Source organism: Coffea eugenioides, chromosome 4, assembly GCF_003713205.1.
Source record: "Coffea eugenioides isolate CCC68of chromosome 4, Ceug_1.0, whole genome shotgun sequence".
NCBI lineage: Eukaryota > Viridiplantae > Streptophyta > Magnoliopsida > Gentianales > Rubiaceae > Coffea > Coffea eugenioides.
In genome coordinates, this window is record NC_040038.1 from 10,274,213 (window position 1) to 10,300,906 (window position 26,694).

At 34.3% G+C, this 26,694-nt stretch overlaps 2 protein-coding genes across 2 annotated transcripts; one reads left to right on the forward strand and one right to left on the reverse strand.

Annotated features, from left to right (window-relative positions):
- The first annotated feature begins 6,560 nt into the window (after positions 1 to 6,560).
- On the forward strand, positions 6,561 to 9,006 carry LOC113767547 (heavy metal-associated isoprenylated plant protein 7). Its single transcript, XM_027311678.1, has 5 exons — positions 6,561 to 6,663; positions 6,823 to 7,063; positions 7,189 to 7,397; positions 7,592 to 7,679; positions 8,227 to 9,006. Exons 1-5 carry the CDS (start codon positions 6,655 to 6,657, stop codon positions 8,748 to 8,750), a joined length of 1,071 nt encoding a protein of 356 aa, XP_027167479.1. The 5' UTR covers positions 6,561 to 6,654; the 3' UTR covers positions 8,751 to 9,006.
- An 11,725-nt stretch (positions 9,007 to 20,731) lies between these two features.
- LOC113768990 (UDP-arabinopyranose mutase 1-like) lies at positions 20,732 to 23,034 on the reverse strand. The gene is made up of 4 exons (XM_027313485.1): positions 22,705 to 23,034; positions 22,058 to 22,308; positions 21,654 to 21,822; positions 20,732 to 21,097 (listed from the first exon to the last, which is right to left on the reverse strand). Exons 1-4 carry the CDS (start codon positions 23,032 to 23,034, stop codon positions 20,732 to 20,734), a joined length of 1,116 nt encoding a protein of 371 aa, XP_027169286.1.
- Positions 23,035 to 26,694: the final 3,660 nt, after the last annotated feature.

A 26,694-nucleotide genomic window follows, 5' to 3' on the forward strand; every position in this document is an offset into this window, starting at 1 on the left:
TATATATATATATATATATATCAAACAATTTCTGTGTAGATGAATTAATACTTATGACATGCTTAAAACTTGGAGGAACCCGACGGTGAGTAACAAAAACAAATTTTTTTGCAACCGATTCTTGGCAATGCCTTGAAAGTTCGATTTCGTAAGTAAATTGAGTTTTTCATTTCAAATATTTACAACTATTTCCTTTTTGGTAATCCTAAAGTTTATAACTATTTCTTTTTGGGTATAGACCGTAAAATTGGGGTGAAAGTTAAGCAGCCTGGCCATACTTGTTCTTGGCGTGAATAGGACCACAGTAGAGAAGGTTAATTGCCCAACTATTTTGTGGCACGGAAACAGAAACACTGGTGAACGGAGGATGAGTAGTTGCTTTCTGCTGAGTTATGCATGGCCCAAGCTTTGATTCCCTCCATTCATGGCAATTTGCTTTTGTCATATGCACAAGCAACGTTAAATTTTGAGCACATTGAGTATAGAATCTTTCTTGTTACCAATGGTTATTGAAATCATTTTTTAGCCACGACTTAGGAAGGATCAACGTCTTGCATTTTTGCGGGCAAAAACACTAGAAACGAGTAATTCAAGTACAACGCACCGTGGTAACCAACTCAGCCAGCTGAGTTGAATTGGCTACTAGGGAGGGACTTTGGATGGAAGTTGAGGAATTAAATTTTTTAACTTGTCTTTTTATTCAAGTTTTTTTAAAAAAAAATTTTGTCAAAGGGTATACAAGACATCCATCTGATCTGGTGGAAGTTAAATTCCTTCTGAGTTCATGTTGATCTTTTTGGGTCCATCTCTTTTCTTTAACATAGAGTAAAAATCGGGATAGAATAAAAATTATCGTATCCGAGAAAGAAGTACAATGAACAGTGGCAACTGCACCAGAAGTGGATCAGTATTTGCCGACCAAAACAAAAAGAAGTACGATGGACTGTGGCAACTGCACGAGAAGTTGATCAATATTTGTCGTGCTACTATTTGAGAATAGACAATGTATGAACGTACAATCAAGAACGTAAGCCAAGAGGAAATATAATCAAGGCGTTTTGAGAATATGAAACAAGATATAACTATGGAAGCAAATACGAACACTTGGAAAAAGCAAATTAGGAAGTCACCAACATGATTAGAAAATACCTATAGAATACCTAGAGTTTAGATCAATTGAAGTGTTTAAAATGGAGTTATTCAAATTACTTTAGAGCGATGGTTTCTAATTCCTGTCATTTTTTGTCATGAGATTCTATTAGCTATATATTCTTTCATAAGCGAAGTTATGAAAATGTCATCTCACCAATGAATACTGAGGATATAGATTAATTTGCGGAGCTAAATACATACCTCATGAAGTCTAAACCCTGTACAGGTCGCTATGTTTATAGACAAGTACAGAAGATATGTTAACTCATTCCTATCACTGAAAAATTATTTTCCGGAATTTGTTCTCGAAAGGGCTCCAAATATTCTGCCATCGACTAAAATTTCCTATAAGATTGTTATTGCACTTGATCTTAGCTTTGCATACCACTATGGTTAAATTTCTTCTATTTCCACTGAAAACCCTCGTTAAATAAGTTCTAGAAAACGAAAATTTATTTGGTAAATGCACTAGAATTGAGGGTGAGATTCACAATTGAGTTCGCATTCAGTCTCTATGATGCGTTTCGTTTATGTAACATCATCATCTCCGCTCGCATCATATCTTCGCTGTTTTAACAACAACGTATGGCTTTTTGCTTTCTATATTCGGATGATGATATCTGCGGAACCACCGATTTCATGCTTTGCAAGTTCAATCTAGACTAGAGACTAGATGCTCATCTCTTGCTTGTTTGTGTCCTTCAATTTACCGTTTTTAGAGTAGACACAAGAAATTCGTATCATCAAATTATGGGTATTGATGTCATACGTGAAGTAGTTAACCTTGATAATCTTAGCTAATCAAGACGAGCACATCTCCAACCACTGCAACTATTGCTTTTGCCATATTGAAACGCAAAAAACTTCAAAATTTTTGGCCTTCCTATCATGCACAAGTATATGGTCTTTCTTCGATAAGTTAATAAGCTCCGAAAATTAATTTTTGGCGTTTTGAACTCTAGAGATAAAGGTCATGTATTCAAATCTCATTTTTCCTCCCCGTTTCTTAAATTTTATAATTCTCTCGCTAATTTTTTTTTATAGAAAAACTTATTATTTTTTTGGATAAAGTTGGGCACAATGCCGAAATAAATCACCTTCGTTATAACGTTCCAAAACTTACACATGATAGGGACAATGGTGGACAATCCCAGAACAGATGAAACTGAAGGTTGAAAATTGAGAATGAAACGGACGTACAATATTAATGATAAGCTTCAAACTCACGAGCCATTGACTAAGATATATTCATGCGAAAGGAAGCAGTTGCGTCTCCATAAATGATACGAAACTGCAGGAAAATTTTAATTCAACTTTCGTCCAATATCATATCAGCCTGGTGGTCCATGCCTCCATGCATCAGCTAGCCTGATTGAAATCCTCCAATTTGAGCTTTAATATGCCAAACATGTCGAGGATAAATGTGTGTATGACGGACCACCTCAGAGTACAAGCAATAATGTTCTTCTAATGGACCACCTCAAAACCTCTTATGCCCTGCATTTACTTCTATAACATGTAGAACGGCCTAACTAATTGATTGCACGTATTAATGTTGTACCACCTCCTCACAGAAATTTCGTAACAAAAATGTAATGGGATTTTTTATTCGAATTTTCTATTTGGATAAATTAAACCGGTTAGTATTATTAAAAAAAATTGTACACTAACAGTGTATACAAACTTATTTTTTCTAAAATCCGATGTATTATAAGTAGCTTTTTCCAAAGGGAGTCGATAATGACTTCCAAAAAAAAAAGAAAAAGAAAGAAAGGCATCATCAAGTTTAAACACAAAATCAGCTTACACTAATCTCTAATTTTTCTCTTGTTTTAGTTGGCGAAATCCCATAAAATCTAATAGCAGGCAACCAACGCTTTCATACAGACATGTGTAATTAACATGCAGCCCTATACGTTTCTTTCTGGTCCATGAATGATGGATTTTTTTCCCTAAAAGGAAATAGAATAATGGATTTTCGATTGAGATTTCCATTAAATTGGAGTATGGAATTTTGGACGTATCATGTTTATGGGCAGATTGAGCTACCATATATAGTTCCCAAGTAGAAGTTGCCAAATGCTTGGCTATGCAGGCATTAGGAGAGCCATAGAACTGCCAATATTTATGACCAAGCAGGAAATGTTTGCAAATTAGGTGAAAAATCTCAGAAAGTTTTCCTTATTTTATTACTAATTATACAAATATTTGTCACATTATTCAGGTGAAATGCAACTTCCTCATAGTTCACGACTTCACGCTTTCCACATTTCTAACAAATCTGAAATGTTGTTTTCGTGCTTTGGTTTATAAACTTCTCACATATTAGGAAAAATGGTTGACAACGGGTGAAATTCCATTATATTGAGGGTCTTCCTTTTTTTTTTTTTTTTTTGGCAGTTTCTAATCTTTTGTCTAAAGCTTTCGTGTTTACATTTTATACTCACTTTTCTAAGAGAAAAAAAAAAAGAAAACAAAATGGAGAATGTTACAATATTATTCTAAAAAATTTTGCTAAATAATCTTCTCTAATGACGCTCATTGATGTTATACATTGAGTTGCACAATTTTTCTCCATCACAAACTGCTTTTGTTTGTGGAGTTTACTAAAACAAACTCAAAACACACATAAATTCAACTACACCTAAAAATAACACAAAAAATTAAATTGAAAAAAAGACTTCCACTTTCCTTATTCCACACACTATCCACCACCACCTACTACCCCTCCTCCCTCGCCCTCATCTCTCTCCTTCCTCCTTTCTCTTCCCATTCCCTTCCCTTTCTCCCTCTTCCCTTATGACCCCTCCCTTCCCTCCAGAGCTTCGGTCACGACCTTTAGTCATGACAGGAGGGAACCTTCTGGTCGCAACCTCTTGCAACTGGATCTCAAATATGGTCGCGATCGGAGGGAGCTCTGAAGGGAGGGGGAGGAGGCCGGCAGGGGGAAGGGAAGAGGAGGAAGGAGGGAGAGAGAGAGAGAGGGGAGAAGGGTGGTAATAGTGGTAGGTGGTGGTGGTGGTTGTATTTTTAATTTTTAAATAACACTCTAATAAAATTTTAAATTTTAAAAGTACCCCAATAAATAATTACAGTGACAAGTTTATATATATATATATAAGATTATAGTGTAATATTTATAAAAAAAAAAAATCCCAAAAAACGCTATTCATACGGAGCCAGCATTTTACCGTGTCATTTTGGAGAAGGATTAGAGACGAGCTGACAGAAAACGTAAAAACCCGCTTTCTTCTATATTGACTAATCCAATCTTCCTCCCATTGAATTAGCATTTGCCTTGAAATATCAGAGAACATATTAGACGATTCTGCCTTGGTCGGCCACTTGATTTGCGTTCTAATTAATACATTCGTCAGATTGAAAACGTAAAATCAAGTTTGGTACTGACTTGTGTTTATATGTTTAAGGGCAGTGAAAGAAGGACAGATGACACTGAAATTTCCAGAGCTTTCGCCTTTAGGTGCAATAGTTTTGCGTGGCAAAATTTTCCAGAAAAATGAGACGAAAGATATAAATGAGAAAAAACAAAAGAGTACCTTTGTTTTTAATTATTTAGCAGGGAAGGAGTGCAATTTAAAGAGTAAGAAAAGTGGAGATTTAAATAAAAAATTTTTAATTCCTCACATCTCAACTTATCTGAGGAGAATTAAAAGAGCAATAAAGTAATAATCTCTTTGTTTGGTTGGACAAATTTTTTGTTTTATAATCATATTACTTATATTTGAAATTTTCAAATATAATTTTTTTAATAAGTGAGAGATTTTGAATTCAAAATCTCCTACTTTTAATTTCTTTTACACTACCATCCAGTCCAGACATGCCCTTCAAATACTGTTTTAAGTTACTTTTCTATAGCATGGACACATTTACCAAAAAAAAAATGGTACAGTCAAATTCTTCCAAAAATATCTCATGAAACAACCATCCAAACTGATAATTCAATTCTTTTCCATTCCTATATACACTGCTCATGATCACAACCTATATGTAAAAAATTTTTAAAAAAAAGTGCTGTTTCTTAATTAGTGGAAGTGAAAGGGGCAGAGTATGAAAGTGTAATGCTCAATTTATCCGAATTATGAAATAGACAAAAAACTAAGACTGACGAACTTAACCCTCTGCATAAATTGTCAAGTGCATGTACGCTTTCTTTTTAGCCTTCACAAATTCTGATAAACTCCAAAACTAAAAACCAAATCTGATGACGTCAATAAAAATTGTTGATACGTATGAGCGGACGGCTGGCAATTGTTGTGAAAGTCCGAATAATGCAGCGTAAAGTAACACCTGAATATCTCCAAAAGAGTGAGTGCACACTGCAGACCCGACCACAGTGCACCGAAGTTCCCAAGTCGCAAGCGTCGTGGCGCGTGCACGTGCCATCTCTCTGATTGCCACGTCAGTTATGATGACGATAATCAGCGCTCTCTAGATCTGATGGCCAAGAATGGCAACGACCTCCCCATGTTCTCCTTTTCCAGTTCAGAAAATCGTGCCTTTTACTTTATTTTTTTTCCATTTTTTCATTTTTTTTCTGAAATTTAAAATTTTAACAAACTACTTATGGAGTCCTGAACTATTTCAAAGGTCAATCGTTTTGCCACTCATCTATTCCGAGTTATAAATTTATTCCTCAATAGTATAGCTGTCAATGTTGATGCACGCACCCAAATTCGCCCATTAATAAATAGATTTAGATATAAATTTTTGCTGAATCTAAATGAGTGACCATATTAAATCCATTTAATCGCGGAGTATTAAGTAGATGGATTTGGTTCACTCATTTAGACTCATTTAAGATTAAATATAGATTCAAACTCAACTACTAAGGAGTGCTGAGTTGGTAAATTTAAATGACTCGCCAATTTAATAATTAAATTCCAAATTTACGAGAAATATTTATTGTTCTTCTCCTTTTATGCGTCATTCCTCCCTTCTTTTTCAAAGAGTCTTGCGAACTCTTCAAATGCTGCGTTAATCAACTTATCATATTAATAAATAAACTATTTTAAAATTATCGTAAAAGTGACATTATTTGAAACTTGTCATGGTCACCATTTTGGTTACTATGAGCAAATTTTGTTGTATTTCCTTTTTTATTTAGGTAAAAATATTTATTCACTAACTTGGTATGCTCTTAATTTTCTTTGTTACAACGAATTACTTTTCTTGCCAAACAAAATGTAAGAGAAAAAAGGCAAGTAAAATTTTAAATTGACCATAAATGATTAATTTTCCATAAAATTTATTATTGAGGGATCAATTTAAGATTTAAAATAGATGTGGGGTCAAAATTGATAATTAAAATAAGTAAAGTACTCCTCAAGTAATTTATCCGCCCAACAAAACCCCTAGAAAATGCTTAAAAAGTTAGTGGAAGAGAGAAGAGTATAGAGTTCGTGAAGTTTGTGTCTCTTGTGAGGTGTGACTCCCCAAGCTTATCATAATCAGCTCATTCCATTCCCCCCACCGGAAAACCCCATGGGAGAGGTATGCGTGTTTCAGCTCTCTTTCCTCTCCATCCAAATTTGATAGAAAGTATTGGAAAAAACCCATCATGATTTTGGATATTTTATGGTTGCCTGTAGGCCATTTCATTTCGTCATTGGAAAAGAGATATGCATGATTTTGGTTCTTTCTTGATTGTAGGAAGAGAAGAAGCCCGAGGAAAAGAAGCCAGAGGAAGCTAAGGTGGTAGAGGGAGACAAGAAGGATGAAGCACCAAAAGGTGATGAAAAGAAAGCTGCCGCCGAGGAATCCAAAGACAAAGACAGCCCGCCAGCTGCTGCTGCCCCTGTTCCTCCGCCGCCGCAAGAAATCATTTTACAAGTCTACATGCATTGTGAAGGATGTGCTCGAAAAGTTCGCAGATGCCTCAAAGGCTTTGATGGTGAAAGATCTTTCGGTTTATTCATATAAATTTTTTAATTCTAATGCTTTGAATTTTTTTAAATTTTTTTTGGTTATAAATTTTTTGGTTTTTATATTTTATAAATGTTTTGTAATGTTTATCAGGAGTGGAAGAAGTTGTGACTGATTGCAAGGCAAGTAAGGTGGTGGTGAAAGGTGATAAGGCAGATCCACTCAAGGTTTTGGAGAGGGTTCAGAGGAAGAGCCACCGCCAAGTGCAGCTTCTTTCTCCGATTCCGAAGCCGCGGCCACTGGAGGAAGCCAAGAAGGTTGAAGAGAAAGAAGTTCCTAAACCTGAAGAGAAAAAAGAAGAGGTTTTATAATTTCTTTCAACATCTTACCCCATTTTTTTGCTTTAAATATTTCACATCAATACTTTCCGCATTTTATCATTTTGATTTTATTTTTGAGGGTAGGTAAACTCATGTTTTTTTTTTCTTGTCAAACGATAACAGAGGTAAACTCATGTTTTTGGTGCTTCACCTTTTCCTTTTTTTTTTTTTTTTAGCTTCCTGTGATTACTGTAGTCTTGAAAGTTCACATGCATTGTGAGGCTTGTGCTCAAAAAATGAAGAGGCGTATACAGAAAATGCAAGGTAATTTTCATTTTCTTTTATATTTAAATTTGCATTTGCATTTTGTAATTTTTTAGATTGCCCTGTATATCTGGTCTTTTTGTTTATGAAAATGCATTTCAATTATGCTTTTCTCTTACACTTTTCAGCTTTATTCAGAAAGTAGACACGTATAATAGTAGGAGTAGACACGTATTATCTAATCATGCTCTTTTCCCTTTTCAGCTGTATTTGCAAAGTAGAGAATAATTTTCATTTCTTTTTGAATCTCCAAATTTAGAAATGTGTGTCAATATTTTTTATGGTATAATATTTTTTTTTAAACAACCTTGAGTGGATTAAAATATTCAAATGCTCCGGATTTTGTTGAATTCCTTAGAATTGAAGTCAATCCGTAGTCTCTCTTACCTTTTCTTTTCTAGTTTGTTGACAGTTTTTTTGGTTCAATGCTCTTAACAACGAGTCGAATCTTGTACTTTCTTGGATTCCATCCGTATCAATAATGAAAAGATCAATTATAATAATGAATTTAATTTAATTTGATCCCATTAAAATTCTCCAATTATAGGAGTTGAAAGTGTACAGCCAGATCTAAACAGCTCCGAAGTGACTGTGAAAGGGGCATTCGAGCCACCTAAGCTGGTTGATCTTATTTACAAGGGGACAGATAAACATGCTGAAATTGTTAAGGTAGAACCTGAGAAAAAGGAGGAAGAGAAACCTAAGGAAGGAAAAGAAGAGGCAAAAGCCGATGGTGGCGGCGAAAAGGGGAGCAAGAAAGGTGAAGATGATGGCAAAAAACCCGAAAAGGAAGACGGTGCACCGCCTCTGGCTGGCGGCAGCGTCGGTGAAGATCAGCCGCCGAAACAAGAAGCTGGACAAGAAGGAGGTGATCCTAAATTGGAAATGAAGAAGAATGATTTCTACTATTATCATCCACAAAACCATCATCAGAATGATTTCTACTATTATCATCCACAGAACAATCAGCAGCTTCATCATCCAGCCTATGTTCAAGAATCTTATGGATATCCAGCGTATCCTCCACAGATGTTCAGTGATGAGAACCCTCATGCATGCTCTGTAATGTAAATGATGAGAAAGACGAGGGTTAAAATTGGGAGGGACGTTGCACATGGGGTTGGAATGTCCATGGCCCCCCTTCATCCTTGACACCTTGATGTGCTCCACATGTGGCCCTGTCTGGGGTCCTTTAGCATAAACCTAATCTGCAGGGAAGCTGTAGAATTTTGTGAGGGCTTTGTACCATCTTGTTTTCTTTATTAGCAGCACTATATATATATATATAAACTCTCTGTTACATACTTGAAATAAATAATTAACATAAGACAATGGTATATAATTAATATATAGTAAATGGTTTAATTCTTGTACTTGAATTTCATATTGTTCTTTCTTAGCTGGTACTATTAATGAAGTGGTTTTGTTAGAATTGTTTTTTGCTTTCTTGATTCTCTTGATGATGGTAGGTGGAAACTGCATTGTCTTCTATTGCACTGTATGGGTAAGTGGGGACTTTCAGTAAGGTATGGGCCATGTGTTAAATAAGTGACTGAGATGCTGCACCTTTCATTGCAATCATCAACACCTCAAATCAGAAGGGTGGGTGGCAAATGGCTATGGCTTTAATTCCTTGAAAGCTACACTATGAATGGTCCTAATGTTGTGCTATGAGATTTTTGTCTCGCACATATGGATTTGGGATCAAAGTTTAGATTGCTTTTCAAAGTGTAAACGAGTCAGAATTCTGGCTTTTAACAGTTTTAAGGTGTTTCAAATGATAATGCATCTTCAACATATTAGCAAATATACGAGCGAAATTCCAATACCTAGGAGAAGGTTCGAGGATCGAACTAGGAAAAAGAAATGTATAAGTGCAGAGAGAGAGAGGGTTCGAGAGTTGAATTAGGAGGAAGAAATGCAAAAAATGCATAATATGGGTTCGAGAATCGAATCAGATATCAGCTTGACCTTCTTTGAATCGAATCAGATATCAGCTTGACCTTCTTTGAATCGAATCAGATATCAGCTTGACCTTCAAAGAATAAAAAAGATCGCATGTGAAATTATCTGAGACTGGTCATATGTTATTGGCTAGTTCCAGTAAGTACTCTGTCTAGTGTCATCCCAAGCTGTCTTTTTTAGATCACTTACTTCAAGCTTTTGGAGAAATTGATAAAAAGCGAAAACCAAGGTTTTCATGGTTCACACAAATGGAGAAGATTTATGACAAATGAAGGTAAACTGGATAAGAAGCGCAACCAGAAGATGTGGTGGCTAAACTAGGTGGTAGGTGAGATTTAACAAACTGTAGCGGCCAAGGTGAAACTTCTTCATCTGGGATATATTCCCTGTTTGACTGTCACATCGATATTGTTGGTGGCTACCTTTTTTATATCCGTGTCAAATTCTTTTGTTCCAACTGAATACTAACGGCTGTAGGGCTGGCTAATGTAGGTAGTGTGGAGGCAGCTAAATTCACCAGTAGCTTAACATTCTCTTGTTGATTTTTTTAATGATGCCATGCAAGGGGATTTTATATCTTGACATATTCAAACGATCAACGATTTTGTGGCACTAAGTTTAATTTTAATTTTAAGGGATAATTTTAAAAACCTCTCCTGAGGTTTCTGACACTTTCAATGACCTCTTCTGAGATTTTAAAAATTATACTAAACTCCCTTATCAGAAATTTGGACCCATTATTTACATAAGATATAGTGAAAGTACTATTTTGCCCTAAAACATTATACTTTAGTACAAATAAATATTTGACAAAAAAAAAGGTTAGGGCACTAAATAAATAAGATTAACTAATTAAACCAAAAAATGATTATTTCATATCAGATTGGCAACCATAATTACAATTAAAAAATGGCATCACTTGCTATCCTAATTAAAATGGCGCTATTTTTGTGATTGATATCACTTGACAATTGTCAGGACAGACAGCCTTATATAGTCTGCATAGATAGATCTTATGAGCCAGAGAAATAGAAAAATTTTCTGATTGACTTATTTTGTCGAATCTTGTGTTTAGACAAAACTAGTCATGCCTTTAATTGTTGATTTGTTGACTAAGAATTGTATGTTTTCTGCACCAATACTCTTACTTTCACTTCGTCAACTAAAATAAAGGATTAATTTTTTTACCCAAATTTAGATGCTTATACTAATAATTTAATAGCATTATGGAGTTAGTTGTGTCTTTTATATATAGTTGCAAATGACAAAAATTATGGCCATTACAATTTGCACTAGCTATGTACAGAGACCATTTTTGCTTCAAGTTATAGTTGCTACATCTTTTCAAATTTTACTTATATCCCTTGACTTTTATTAATTATTTTATTCTTTAGTAATACACCTTGAGGACAATTAGAAAAGGGCATATATGGAAGAAAATTATCATCTCACTCCTCAAAATACTTTTTAATAGTACTTTTTCTGAATTGGACTGATTTGTTACCAAAACTTTAAGTTCAAGGGAGATTAGTGTAATTTTTGAAATCTCAAGGGAGGTCAGTGAAACTATCAAAAATCTCAGGGGAGGTTTTTTAAATTATCCCTAATTTCAATTTCATATGTTATGTTTTCATACTTCTTTGATGCTCTATATGGTTATCTTTGGTGAATTATTTTTTGTTTCTTGCAAATTTAGAAAGGGTGCAATCACAAGGGAAACAGTGAAGTATTATAATCATGCCAGTACGTCCAAAATGAGTACTTGATGTCTTTAGCATTAAATTGGATTCCCCTTTGGCATTTTTTAGTCAGCGGCCGTAATCTGTGTCCTGAGTCGGTCACATGGTAATTTTGGCCCTTTGTACTTTTTTTTTCCCTCAACAGTAGCTATACCTAATTCTTGATTCATATGCCACAACTATTGTAAATCTCCTAACATGGCAGCCACGGCTTCTAGAAAAAAGATTGTTCTATTATTCGATATCAATCAAGATTTTTGAATCTGGAAACAGAGGTTCGAAGTTATGGTTTAGGGATAATTCGAAAATCTTTCTTGAAGTTTTTGACAAATTTACCTAGTTCTCTTGAAGTTTCAAAAATTACGCTTATTTCCCTTTAAGTTACTATTTTGATAACAAAAATTGTTTAATGGGCAAAATTTTAAATGAATAACTCAAAATACCCTCAAAAAATTGTGAAGTTCATTTTACTTTCTCATAAAATTATTAAAAAATTGGAACATATACAACATCATAAACTCGCATTAACGCTCATCTCCACTGTTCTAAACCTTCCATATTTTCACATCCCAAATTTGTACCACTATCTTCGTGACCACCATCACCATTAGTTCCTAAACTCTAAAACCTCAATCTAATCAAAAGAAAAAACAACACTATTAAGTTAAAAAAAATTCACTAACTGCATTAATATAACACCCTATCCCTTAAACGTTGAAGTACTAACACCAACCTCGTCTTCTTAAACCTTCAACTAACATCTTTTTCTATTCATCTCTAGATCCTCCAAGCAATACTAAAATTAATTTGTAACATGTTTAAAATTATGTTTATGACATAATTGATTATTCTATGAATGAACCTTTTTTTTTTGTTTAATGTCTAATTGTGTGAAATGCATTCATATACACAAGATTAGGAGCCGATTATTTAATTGCATGAAAAATATTGATATGTTAAGGTTATTATGGTCATTTATAAGACCAAGAAAGGTAAGTGTAATATTGAAAATCTTAAGAGTACTAGGTGAAATTGTCAGAAACTAGGTTTTCGACATTATAACGAAAGTATTTTAACATTTGTAAGCCCTAGTAGCTACTTGTAGACTTACATATTAAAAACTATCCAAATTCACTTGTTCCAATCTCCACAACGTTCAACCTTTGGCTGTTTCTCCATAAACACAAGAAAGAAAAGTATAGTGATGTTAACTTTTGGTGTTACTTATTAGTGGAAAAAAGTATTAATCTTCTATCTACTGATAGTATATACACTTTCACCGTTGGATGCATGACACATAATCTGAATTTAAATTTGAATTTCAAATTTTACATATGTATCGTACATCCCACCGTGTTAGTATATACACTGTCAGCGTATATAAAATTAACTCTTAAAATATATTTGTAGAGAGTTAGACTGCTTTTTCTTTTATGTATTTTCTGAAGGTTCCAACAATATTGTACTACTTTGTGCCCTAATTTAATAGCATGTCTTTACATCTATGTTATTCCTCTACGCTTTCGTTTTTCCTTTATGTTTTGTCCTTTGCCTTTTTAGATGCTGGTGCTTGGAAGAAGATATATACCAAGTTAAATTGAGACAGAAAGAGTAGGAAGGAGCCTTTTCTTCTATTATAAGTTATTCTTGTGCAGAAAACCTAAAAGTATATAAATACAAAAAGCGAGTTGAGCATCTGCTTGGCTAAAAAATGCCCGTAACATAAAGTTTCCATTCCCGCATATCCTTTAAATCAATGTGTGCAATGAATTCGTTGCTTCGTGACACAATCAGAGTTTTGTCTGATCCAATTACATATGCATTCTTCGTTCGCGTAATTCATCCTATTAATTCCCGGAGAGATTCTACTATTTGGCTAGTTAGGACGAATGAGTAGCCGTGAAGCATGCTCCGGAGTGAGTATTAACGAGTGGTTACACGCTAGAGAGTTGAATTAAGGACTCCCCGGAGCATATGAGAACAACAAGAAAAAGAAAGAAAGAATCAAGTGATGCATCTTCAGTGCATGTCCGGGATGGTCAATGCGTTGTGCATTACCCCTTGCTTTAAGCATAATACCTAACTCTTCGACAAAAAAAGCTTTTGAACAAGTTTGGAATGCCATAAAAGAAGAAAACTCGGATCACTTCTCTATCCCATTGGGGGTATACCGTATATGTGTGACGACTAGACAGGTTTGATCTCGATTGATTATTTTACCTGATTGTAGATTTTGATTATGATTAATCATATTTTGGGATTTTCTCATTTGTTTTTGTACTTAGATTTTAGATTTTTTTTAATCTATAATCAACAAAATAGTAGCTTTTGCTGAATCTGATTATTCTCTATAATCACTTTCTATAATCAGATTTTACAAAATCTAAATCGAACGAGAACAAGGCCGTCATCTTCTTGTTGATCATTAGGGATGTTCTTAGTTTGGTTTTTTTGAGTATTGCCACAAAGTGCGAAGGCTTTCATATGACATGTCATCACGACACAACATGGCAGACAAAGCAAGGGAGGAAGTTACAAAATCAAGTTGGCCTGCTCATATGCCGTTGCTTATTACAAGTATCATTCATTACGTGTCATGGTTGTTCGAGTGTCTTGAAGATCGTAGATGGTTGATTGAAATTACTAGAAAAGAAGTTAAAGAAAAGTACAAGTAAATTCTAAAATTTCACATAAAAAGAATTCCAATTCAAAAAATTTACACCAATTATTGATCTCATTGAAGCTGTTAATGTCTTCCCTTTGAGCTTTATTTAAGTCGATTTGGTTCCGTTTCCGTTGTGGACCAAACATTTCTTTTGAACAACCCTACTTATTATTTACCATGTCGGTGCCTGAAAGTCACAAGTCGGCATCAATGAATGGAGAAGTGCATATTTTAACAAATGTAGTTTTTACGATACCTTTTGGTGATGAAGTAAATTTCACTTTGCTTGCTATTCTTGTGGAGTATTATTATTAATTGTAAGTATCTATTTGGTTGATTTTTTTTTTTTTTGTGTGTGTGGTGGCCTTATACTTTCTTGGTGGTGAATGAAACAGATGATGCATTAGGTGCTTTGTCATAGTCCTTAGACATTGTTTTGGGTCGTGACTGGTGAGGAAATTTTTTTTAATGCATGTTTGACAAGTGATTTTGAAGTATTATTTACGAAACTTTACCTCTCCCATCACACAAATATTTGAGGAATATATTTTGATTTCATCATCCTTCTCCCATCAGTCCATCTTTATTTACCTCTTCTAATTTGAGGTAACTTTTTAAAAATAATTGTTTTGACACTGCTCTGCCATGGAACCCCTTTTATCGGGGAAAAAAAAAGAAGCAAACACACAACCACCTAATATACCACTGTAAGTTCAGCTTTCATATGTAGTTTATTTTCCTTTTCGGTCAGTAAAATTAACTTAATTTATAAATTGGATGAAAGATTGGTTGGACGGTACAGAGGAGGAAAGGGAGTGCAAACGAGAATTCGATTCGAGACATTCGACTTATCCGTTAAATAAAAAAAAATAACTTTGTTTATACATAGAATGGAAACATCTTTTTCATTTTCAAGGAACAATATCTTTTAGGCCCAAATTGAGATTCGAAAACGAAAACAAATTCATGTGACCGGCAGCCAATCGAGGGATGCACATGCGGTCAACAGACCTGGCCCAATTCTGATAGTTCGAGCTTAATATTTGGGTCCCATAGCTTAATCCGTTTTGGACCTATTTGGAAAAGTTTACACTAGAGCACATGGGTTATATTTTAGGTTTAGAAATACTAAACAAGGTAGCAATTAGCACGTGGAGGTTTAACCTTAAGTATATTCTTAGAAGACTAAACAATTGAGTTGAGACACATTCTAGCTAAACTAAACTTTTATTATTATCTCTCTCTCTCTTAACCCTAGAGTTAATTTAGACCCTCCAAGCATTTGAAAGCTACTTAATTTTCTATACCTTTATTCACCTGCTCCCAACTTTAAATTTTATACACATTCATCCACTGTTTATAATCCAAATGTATCAAGTGCTAGCTGTTATATATGCGTTTTTGTTATCAAGTGCTAGGGTTTCCTGACCATAGGCTTCCGGACTATGTGTGGGAGATTATTATAGCCAAAAGTGAATGATCCATTTATCCTTGCACCTGAGGAACTTCAGTCTATTCCTCAATAGATTCATACCTGGTTGAAAGGCAAATATATATTGCCAAATATTCTGTCAGAAAGTGGAGGTGCAAAATAAAGCAGGGTTTTTTGTTAGGAGAGAAGTTACATTAACCATCCATTTATCCTTACCGTGAGGAACTTCAGTCTGCTCCTCCACGGATTCGTGCCCAGTTAAAGGGCAAACCTAAATTGCCAAACAACCTGAAGTATTCTGTCGGGAAGTGGAGGCGCAAAATTGTGCAAATTTGTAAGACGGTTCTAATCTACCCAGCAGATCAGCAACAAAAGACACTAGCTACAGCAGCTAATAAATCTATTGATAGGAAAAATACCACCAGCAGTCATATGTCTCCTTGACTATGAAGATACACCTGAGTCCATCTCCATGACAAATCTAATTTACGCACATTACACAAACCGGATAAGAACAAATTTTGTTAGTTTTCAATGGAAAGTGCTTATCAATTTTTGTTGGGTGTTACCGTTGTAGTGGATGAGACATTGTTGGGTGTTACCAGCCTAGGTATGGCAGGAGGGAGTGGTTTGCTTAGAGATGATGGTTAAGGCAAGTGGAGTTTTGGCTTTGTAATTAATATTGAATTGTCATCCAATCTTTGATGGAATTAAACTAAGCTATTCTATTTATTTATTTCCCAATTCTTTGAGTTTCTTGTTTTGGTGTCTTGTTTATTTAATTTTCATATTAGTTTAGTAAATCTCAAATCACTTCTAAATAAATTTTGGTTTACAATCGTATTTGTTTAGGAAGTTTTACAATTGTATTTGAAGACATTTTTTCAAACTATTAGAGTTTAGGATATTGTCCAAATGGGGTTCATGGAATCGAGAGTAGGTACGGAATCATCAACCAATGCAGTTAAAGAGTTAGAGAGAAATAGACAGTTGAATCACAAGACATTTCACTATCTCAGTATGAAAGTCTAGTTGCATGTATTCAAAAAATTCATAAATGAAAAGATGGCAAGGGAGGCTTAGAAAATTGTGATAAATTCTTGTTATGATCATGGTGGAGAAGAAATTTGTGATGAAAATTAAGAAAAAGAATTTTTGAATGAGACCAAGAGAGAAGAAATTGTATGTGCACTTGAAGATGAAAATTTGTGATTCAAAATGAAATTTCATGAGTGATTGAGAAAGGAAGTGAATTTACTGGTGAAATTGAAATTGTGATTGAAGATCGTGGCGAGGTAAAAAATATTGACTTTATTAGAATTGATATTTGTTTGAAAAAACAAATCAAGTGATGGAGTTAGTTGATAATAATTGTAGAATGAACGGTTTAGTTGAAATTTGTGGTACTACTAAAGTTAATGAATTTGTTAGTGTGAAAAAATTAAAGGAAAAATATGGTGATGTTAAAAATTTTGTTGGTGAAAATTATGATTTTGTGGTGTTGGGAGATTTTCTTGATTATGTAAATGAATTAAATAATGGATTAATCAAGAATGAATGAACATGTTTGAGTTTTTTGACAGAAGTGATTAAGCCATGAAATTATTTGAAAAGTACATGTTTCATCCATTACCACGAGTGAAAAATCTTTTAAGTTAAGAGTTGTGAGTTGTTGTAAGCAAAAGATTATAACCTGATATTGTTCTTGTTGAGTTTTGAATTAATAAAATTATTGAGTAATTTATTTGTGTGTTCATTCTTCTTCTCCTTTTCCCATATATTTTATATGTTTGCAAATTGCTTCTACTGTGCTCTTTTTCTTTTTTTTTTTTTTGGCGCCAACAGTCTAGCTGCTGAACTTTGGGCAATTTAGTAAGGTTTGCATCAGGAGCTATTATTCATTGCAGTATGAAAGTAGGTAATTTGTATGCACATGCCTTGGCAAAGTTAAGCTTAGACATGCAAGAGGGGATTATTCTAAAGTGGGTAATTTGTGCAAATGGCTTAGCAAAGTTAAGTTTAGGCAATCTTCTTCGCTCTCATATTTATGCTTCAAATCTTGAACTTAAAAGTTAGGGGTAAAAGAGGTGTGGAGGGTGGTGGGAGGATAAAAAAAAAATCAAAATAGTGTCAAAGAAAAAGAGGTAAACTTAGGCATGCAAGATGGAATTAGCTTAGCAAAGTCCGTCATATATTGCGACTCATTGTCGGTCTATCCATATCTTCAATGTATTTAGGCCTTAGGCCTCCTTTACAGAAAAAAAAAAGAAAAACACTTAAGAAGCTGGTCCTGCCCCTAATCTATATTTTAGGACCACAGCAACGAAAGCCCAAAACGAAGACGATTTTGATCTCAGCTTCTTCAGCTCTAAATCGAATTCAAAATCCGGGCGATCAGGACGTGGGTGGCTAACTCCCGCTCTTATCGCGTCCATGATTACACTTTCGTATCAAAAACTGAAGTCTAACTCAAACCCCACCATGCATGAAAAGCCACAGACAGCAATCAATTGTTATGGTACCACAAAAGAAAAAGAAAAATCCCATTATCATGGAAAACCCAAAAGGCCCACCTGAAAGATCCCAAAAGGATTCAATTTTCCAAAAATTTGTAGACCTTGAACAAGAATGGTTCACCTATAAACACACAAAACCACGACCCCATTTGCGTAGATGTTCTACAGGAGGCTTTTCTGATTCCTTTATTCCTAAAACTTCTCTTAACAGTGATAAACTCCTTGGAAATTCTCCAAGGAGTTTGATGTCTTCTTTACAAGGAGACAGAAGGAGGTCGTCTCCTATAATATTAGATGATGAGAGGTTTTGGAAGGTGAGAACTAACGATCTTGCGATGCAAGAAATTTTGAAGGAGAGAAGGGCTGCTTTAGTTACTGGAAAGCTTAAAGGAAGAAGGCTTTTTGGAGGGCCAGAAGAAGGTGATCAGGAAATATGCAGTGATTGTTTTGATTTTCTTGAAGAAAGTGAAGTTTGGTCTGTGGAGTCCTATGTTACTTCTGATGATAACAATGATCATGATCATGATGAAGATAAGAAAAACTTTGAGGATTGTGGAAGCCGTGATGAAAAAGATAAAGCCAGTTTTGGATCGTTAGATGGTTCTTGTTTGTGTAATGAGGAAATGGTGGAAGAAGAAAAGATGGAGATGAAGATGAATGAGAAGGCAAGAGTTGGTGGTGGGAAATTGAAGCGTGTAAATGGAGGAAGATGGATGCTGGCTCTGGCTTGGTTTGCAATGGTGACAATGGTTTTCACACTTCGGCTGATCTCAATACGTTGCAATGGGGGAAATCTGCATGAAAAGAAGGTGATTTTGATCCCAACATAAATATGTAGTGTAATCGTCTGTTTCATTGATATGTCGATTTTCAAGTCCAAATAGCATTGAATTTTGTTTTTTATTTGCTACTTATTCATCATCTCTGAAATCTTGTTTTATTATCTCGTTTGGTTTTATCTTGATTTAGTTGATAGTGAAACCTGTTTATGTTTGGTGATTTACAGTTATTCTGTAATGCAGTCGATTAAGAATAATGACTTGACAAGGAGATTACCGATGTTAACATATTGATACAAGAATAAGATAATGGTCAAGTCTTTCTGATAATTCACGAACACATAATTTTCTTTAGGATATCGTGATTTGGTAAATACAAGAAGTCAGATAGATAATCACAATTCTGATCTCGCTGTTTAAAAAGGAATCCTAGACCTAGAATAATGCATGGCAAGGTTATCTGCAAGCAATATCTACTTCTAGCTGAATTTTGAGTGTCACGTTAGGATATATATATATGAAAACTACTTTTATCTCTTTTGTGCAATTTGATCTTTCATACATTAAAAAAATGAGGAGAGAGGAGAGAAATATTTTGCCTTATCAACCTGGACTAAAACATGTCAAGAAAGAGTGGAAAACCACATTGCACTTCTATTCTTTATTTCTTAGGACAAACAAGGACTTGGACTCAAATTGAAAATCAAAGTATTTGATTTTGTTGTTCATAAACAAAAATTAAAGGATTTCATTAAGCAAATGCTGAAATTTATACAGCAAGAATTGCGTGATTAAGGTGGAGAGTTCCACAGTGATTCCAAAAAGCAATTGCAAATCAATGAGGCTCTACGTGAGGGAGGGAAAGATAGCATTTTATAATGTGCTCTTTACCCCAGTTTAGAAACACTTTTGCCCTTTCAAACTTCTCATGTTAGAGTTGGACGTCCTTGGGTAAATTTCTTTGTCTGTCTTTTACAAAGTGTCACCAATTTTACATTTTCTCCACCTTTGCTCTGATATGATTCTTATGTTCTTCATGATACAATTCAACTTTCACGCATAAACGTATACTCTCTCCCAATATTTCTTTTATAAAAAAGCTTTCTTGCAATATGCTTTTGCCTTTTAGAGGAAATAACCCTTTTACCTTTTCATGATTGAAACTTTGCTGCACTAGCGCTCCAGTTACAGCTGGAATTGGGTAATGATTGGGAATGACTTCTTAGACCATAAAGCCAATTTTTCAAAAATTATGATCCGAATTCATTTCATTTTGGGTTTTTTTTCAATATGGTCGTAGTTTCTTCTAGCTCCTGGCCTTGTTTGGATTGCATTTTACTGGATTTATTGTAAAAAAATTATTGTAGCGATTTGATATATGTGAAATAAAAAAATGATTAGAAAATGTGTTCACAAAAAACGTAACAATTTTCTTCCAAACAAGGCCGTATGATCATCCATTTCACTAATCGAACATGTTAGAATCATTAAGGTAAATGGACAAAAATGCAAAAACAAGAATCAAGCAAAACTAGAAATTACTATATAGTCTGATATTTATTTTGAAGTGTTGTTATTTACACTCCTATTATGTTATTTTCACTCTCACTACTTCATTTTTATTTTGATGAGACCATATTACCTTTACCCTAATTTCTTTTCCTTGCCTATGAGCTAACTTCACCAGATTTAATCAAGAAATAAGGGTAAGGATAATATGGTCTCATCAAAATAAAAATGGGATAGTGCCATAGTGGAGTGCAAATAACATAGTTGGAGTGTAAATAACATCACTCTTTATTCTAATACAACTAAAACTTATTTTCATCGATGACAATGGAGGATACAAAGGAATTGACGAAGACAACTAACCTTCAGAATTCAGAAAGTAAATAAACACTCGTAAATGGAACACAACTCGAAAGCAAACAAACACTGGAAATGGAAAAACAACTCCTACTTAGATTTCTTGGGTGGAACTGCATCCTTCTTAGCATTGGCCACAGCTGGAACAGCCTCAGCTGGTGGGTTGAAATCTTCCCAAGCATCAATCCAGGTGATCATAGCATCAGCAAGCCTAAAAATATAGGGGTCAATGTGGTTCAGCTTTTCCTTGATAAGTTTGGCTAGTTCAACATAGCATTTTGCTGCAGTGTCACATTCTTTTGGCAGAGTCAGAGTTTGGAAGAATGGGATGATTTCCTCTTGCCAGAATAGACCTTTGTATTCCTTCCTCAAATTCACAAACGGGTTGCTTGCTTTGCTGTGCCAAAGGTATGGTAGCCCTGTCTTCACTCCAAGATTCAGATGGTCGCAGATCAACTGCAAAATGCATAAACAATTGAGCATCTTCTCAGTAAATTAACGGCATTACAATGATCTAGATGGGCTTATGCAAAGAAAAAAAATCATATATATATCCAATTGCACAATTTTAAAACCAAACGAATCAACAACTTGGGAGAAAGTAATTAATCGCTTTATCATAGTAATATTGTAGCACATATACATATTTAATCAGTCATTTGTCACTAAATTTGAAAAAGCGAACGTTGTTAAATAAATAGCTTTTTTTTGAAAAATATGTAATGCATGCAGCATATACTTTAGGGAGATCGTACCATCTCTTTTGCGTATCATACCCTAAAATTAAATTAAATTGTTGAATGGCAAAGTAAATATTTTTGGCTTTTGGATTATAACAACCATAATCATATTAAATACTATCACATCATTGTCGGAGGATACAATTTAGGGAATAACCACAGATTTTCCTATAGTTTTTTAGCCCTAACCTAGCATTTCATTTTATTTAAGTTCAAGCATTGCCTGGTTTACTACAAGAAGGTGACTAAACAAAATTTCAAAAGACAGGCACCTTGGAACACCAGCCAGCCAACATGTCGTCATATCTGCTAATAGGCTGTCCATCACCCATGAGCCCAAAGTACATAGCAGGGCCGATGAGTTCCCTATCGAATGCAAGGTTCATTGCACACATGGGATAGAATGCCCCTTTTGGGATGGTCATAACAGCGTCAACATACCTGGTCGAGCCAATACTTGTGGAAAGGATTGGTTGTTAGTAAATCTTCAAGACATGTATGATAACAATAACATAAGCACATTGGTGCATGTCTGTCTACCTTGATTCATTTTAGGCTAGGCTGTGACTAATGAAGTAACGAAAAGAGTACTAACCTATTGTTAATCTTCCCTAAGGAACATGAATTTAGGCATGTTAAAATGTTAGTACACAAAGAAGATTATGAACCAATTAACCTGGTATTTCTCTCAAGGGGTTTAACAAGTTGAGTTGGGGCATCATAGTCAGGTATATTGAGCCAGAGCCCGTGAGAGACGGCGGTAGGCACACCTTCCCTTAAGCTAAAGGGATAGCCACGGACAAAGTCAGCACCTTCCCTGTAGGGGTCGTAGAGAGTATTGAAGAAGAAGGGTGTTGAAGGTGTCTTCAGATTCAGTAGGTGTTGTTCCACTGTGTTTATATCTTTCCCATTTGGATCCTTGGCCACCTATATATATATCATTTGGCAATGCAAGGCAAAGATAATGGAAGATATTAGTCAAAAAGTAGAATTAACTAATTTCATTACTGCTGACTTGATGATTGAGTAGGGTGTCACAATCATTTATTCCAAATTCCAAGTTTGGGCATATACCCCAATTGATATAGTAAATTAAAGCAAATGGCGCTCTATGAATGAACATTTTCCTTGTGGTTTCATTTCAAAATTGTGGTTCACAAAAGCAAAACATGAACTTCATAAAGTTACCCCACCCTTCCATTTTCTTCCCTTCTAAAACACCAATCTCTCGTGTACTGATAAATGACTAAGATTTGCTTGCCCTTCAATTTCTTTGAAACTGATGCTATATCACATATCCAGGTTGAAAGAAAGATTACTTACAAAACAATCATCATCAACAGTGTAAATGTACTTCTTCTTGGAGACCAAGAAACCAAAGCACCTGCAGCCCCCATCCTTAAAGGAGATGCAACTGGCTTTTGGACCCAAAATTCTATTGATATCGTTCCGATTGTAGAGGTCATAGTCAAAGCCATCTGGGACTTTAATAACCTTAGTAGGATCACCATCTTGAACTATGATCAAATGGTATGGCTCAAAAAATGGCCTCCACACCTCCAGAAAATCCAAACTCCTAATTGTTGGGATCACAATATCCAACTCATCCTTCAATGGCACTGATGGGAAAGATTTCACTTGCTTGGGGGCCATCCTTTCTCTCTTTCCTAATTTAGTAATAGTTGGGGGAGAGTTGGATGTATGGGGTTATGGGATGCCTTGGAATTTAAAGAATGTCTTCTTCACGTACAGCCACCCTATATAGCCAGCGTAGCTGTCCTACAAAGCCAAATCTCTAATTGCCTAACAAATTTATCTAATTAGTCTGCGGGGAGAAATGTGGTGAATGGATTATGGATGCGTAATATAAATGCTAAGGGTAGAATTAGCTGTTACATGAGTTAATGAAATCTATCTAGGCAACTATTTATCACATATTCTTTTTTAGAAAAACCATAACATCCACATATTCCCTGTTAAAGGTAATAAATGTGATTATTCTTTTACCATATATTTGGAAAATCTCTTGGTATATCTTCCCTTTTCAATTCTAAAATTAATTATGTTCAACTTTCTTGATACGCAAATTTTATAGAGAGGAAGAAACCCATAAATGGCAGAATGGATGAAACACTTTGCAAGAATCCGCATCCCAAAGTTAATTACCAACCTTCCTCAGTCATCCTGACCTTCTACCAACACCAACTGGGCGGCAGCTTGAACCATTAACTACGGTTTTATGTGCTAAATAAACGATTTATAATTGCCAAGTTAAACAAAACAACTATTCTACGTATCGTCATTTATAACTCTTTGAAAGGAACCGCTTTAATGCCACTGCAATGTATACTCATACATTTCATTTTTTCTAATAGGATAATTATCATGAATTAATACTTTCCACTGTCATTAATTTTTTTTTTCACATGAATGGTCTAATTTCATTATAAGCCATTTTTATTTACACTTGAGATAATCTCTTTTCTGAACTTAATCATGAATTCAAACCCACTCGTGCGAAGAATTATTTGTTGCCAGGAAACGTTAATCCTGTAACTATATAGACACGTTCAGTTTTAATTTGCTGATTATTTCTTTTAATTAGGTTTTGAAGTTTCATTTTTCTCTTTCCTTTTGCAATCAGAGTTTACAATTTTTATAATCTTACTGTGGTTTTGTATAATAGGTCATGGACCTTTGATTAATATAGGCCATTTACCTCAAATATACGAACATTCACATTCATTGTTTTTCCTTGCATTTACTAACTTTTCTAAGATATCATTATTCTTTCAAAAATTTAATACTTGTAGACTAATGAATAAGTGTCACAAGACACCTATTAGACAAACTCTTTTATTATTAATTCGATTGAGGTAGCACATTACGCTGAATCCTTTGTGCAAAATTTATTTACCCTGTCAGTGCATAAAACATTTATCTAAGATGAAAATATTTAATATCAAATCATTTTCAAGAAATAGCAAAATTACTAGGTTCGTAGGTTCAAGTAAAAAGGCAAAGAAGAAAAAAACTAAAAGTACATGAATTCAAGAAACATTGCAACAAAAACTTAAAAGAGAATGATGCTGAAATTTTTATTTCAGTATGATAGATAATTCTGAACAACCTCAATTTAAAAGGTTTAGCCCATCACCCTCTTTAATTATCTTATTTTTATATCGAGAATGTAATTTTGTACCTTAGTTTTAATTCTGGCTAAACATGTAGAACATATCCGACGTAATATTTAAGCGTACGCTTGTGCGTCTGCAGCTATCTTTCACTGTGGTAAACTGGTCTTTTTTCGATATTGTAGATATTTTTTCAAAAGAAAAAGATATAAAATACGCTTATAACTAAGTAAAATTAAGTGATGAAAATAAAGAGAAAGATTTCTCAAATTGTATACCTTATTGATTATTTATTCCATAACCTTTTGAAATTCTACTTACCAATTAGTCACCGTGGATACTGGATAGGTATGATTTCACTCTTTTTCATTTTTCAAGTCAGCAACATAATTGACCAATGGGGTCTTTTTTTGTGAGAAAATTTTAGGTTAGTTTATTATACACTTATTTACTCATAATCTAATTGAATGTTTATAAAGATGGATATAGGATCCAATAAAAAGGAATTCATCTTTTTTGTTTTGGGATTGTAAGAAACTGATCCCCTTTGTAGTTTACTCCCAAAAAGTATCCTTATTGTTTTACCCCCAAAAAGTATTCCTAGGTAGTAAAGTGTTTCCAATCGAAAGAGAGAAAAGACATGAATCATTTGACTTGCCTCAAACTTTGGAAGCTTAATTATATGATTATCCACAAGCCATTTCTAGCGGATTAATCGTTTTTAAGTGCCAATGACGCACCACTGTTAAAGGTCCTTTTTTCTAATACAACTATCCCTAGAAACTAGAACTTAGGGGGAAAAAAAACTAAATTTCCCAATAATCTCCATCCCTATCCAGTTATCATCATTTCATAACTGCACAATCCCATTAATTTTAATGGTCCAAACCTTTTTGCCAAAATTGACAGCATTTCATTTGAGCTACTAATGACAAATGGTCCTAGCACTAGAATCGAGGCTCAGGCACTGGCTATTCTTATTGTGTATGCATTTCATTTACAATTTGTTCAATGGAAAGATTTGGAGAGTTTGGTTTTCCATTCAAGTAAAACCCTTCGAGCATAAATGATGGATCGAAAAGAAAAAGGGGAAAGAACTATAAGTCACATATGGTGCAAAAAGGAAATCCAATCTCAAAAAACTTGATTTGACTCGTAATTTATATTCAAGTTTGTTAGATTCATGAGTAAAAAATTATATCTCACATTGATTCGAAAGATGAAAAAAAAACTTAATATATAAGTAAGAGTCAGAGACCTAATAATTTAAGTTTTTGGGTCATAATTGGATTCCTAACTTACATATTGGGCTCTCTTGAGGTGTTTCTCCCTAACAAGTGATACCAGAGCTTGTGGTTATAAGACTGGGTTACTCATAATTAAGTAAATTTTTTTCGAAATTGGATTGGTGAAAATTCTCTTTTTGGTGGTGGATCGAAGTGCTAAGGAGTTTGATTGATATTGGATTGGATGCATTATGTATTTGGCAGGAGGTCTAATAGATATTAGATAAATGTTTGAAATCCAATTTGGATATTAAAGAATAGTGGATACATGATTGGAAGAAAATATGAACTTAGTGATTGGAAGAAAAAGTAACGTTAAGTGTTAAGGTGATCTCGCGTTGAATATTAAAATGGGTTTGAAAATGAGATTATATATTTGGGTAAGTATTAAAGTGGGCTTGAAAAAGAGATTGTAAACTTAGATTTAATGTGAGGGGTTAACTGGATGTTGAAGAGGAATGGATCCATGATTGGAAAAAAAGATAGCCTTAATGATTGAAAGAAAAGATGATTAAGGTGTTAAGATGATCTTGCATTAAAATAGGTTCAAAGAAGAACTTGTAAACTTGGATTTAATGTGAAGAGTTACTCATGAAAAGGGGAGATTTGTTAGATTCATGAATAAAGGGTTATATCTCATATTGGTTTGAGAGATAGAGAAAGAACACTTAATATGTAAGTATGAACTCGAAATCTAATAGTTTAACATTTTGGGTCAGAGTTAGGTTCTTAATTTAAATATTAGATTTTTTGATGAACTCTTTCGATATGTTTCTCCCTAACAAGATATTTGTTAGATCTGGTCCTAAAAAATTGACCAGCGAGAACAATATGGTTCTTGGCAACCCAATAAAAACAATAACAAATCAAATAAATCAAAACTCTAGTCCCAA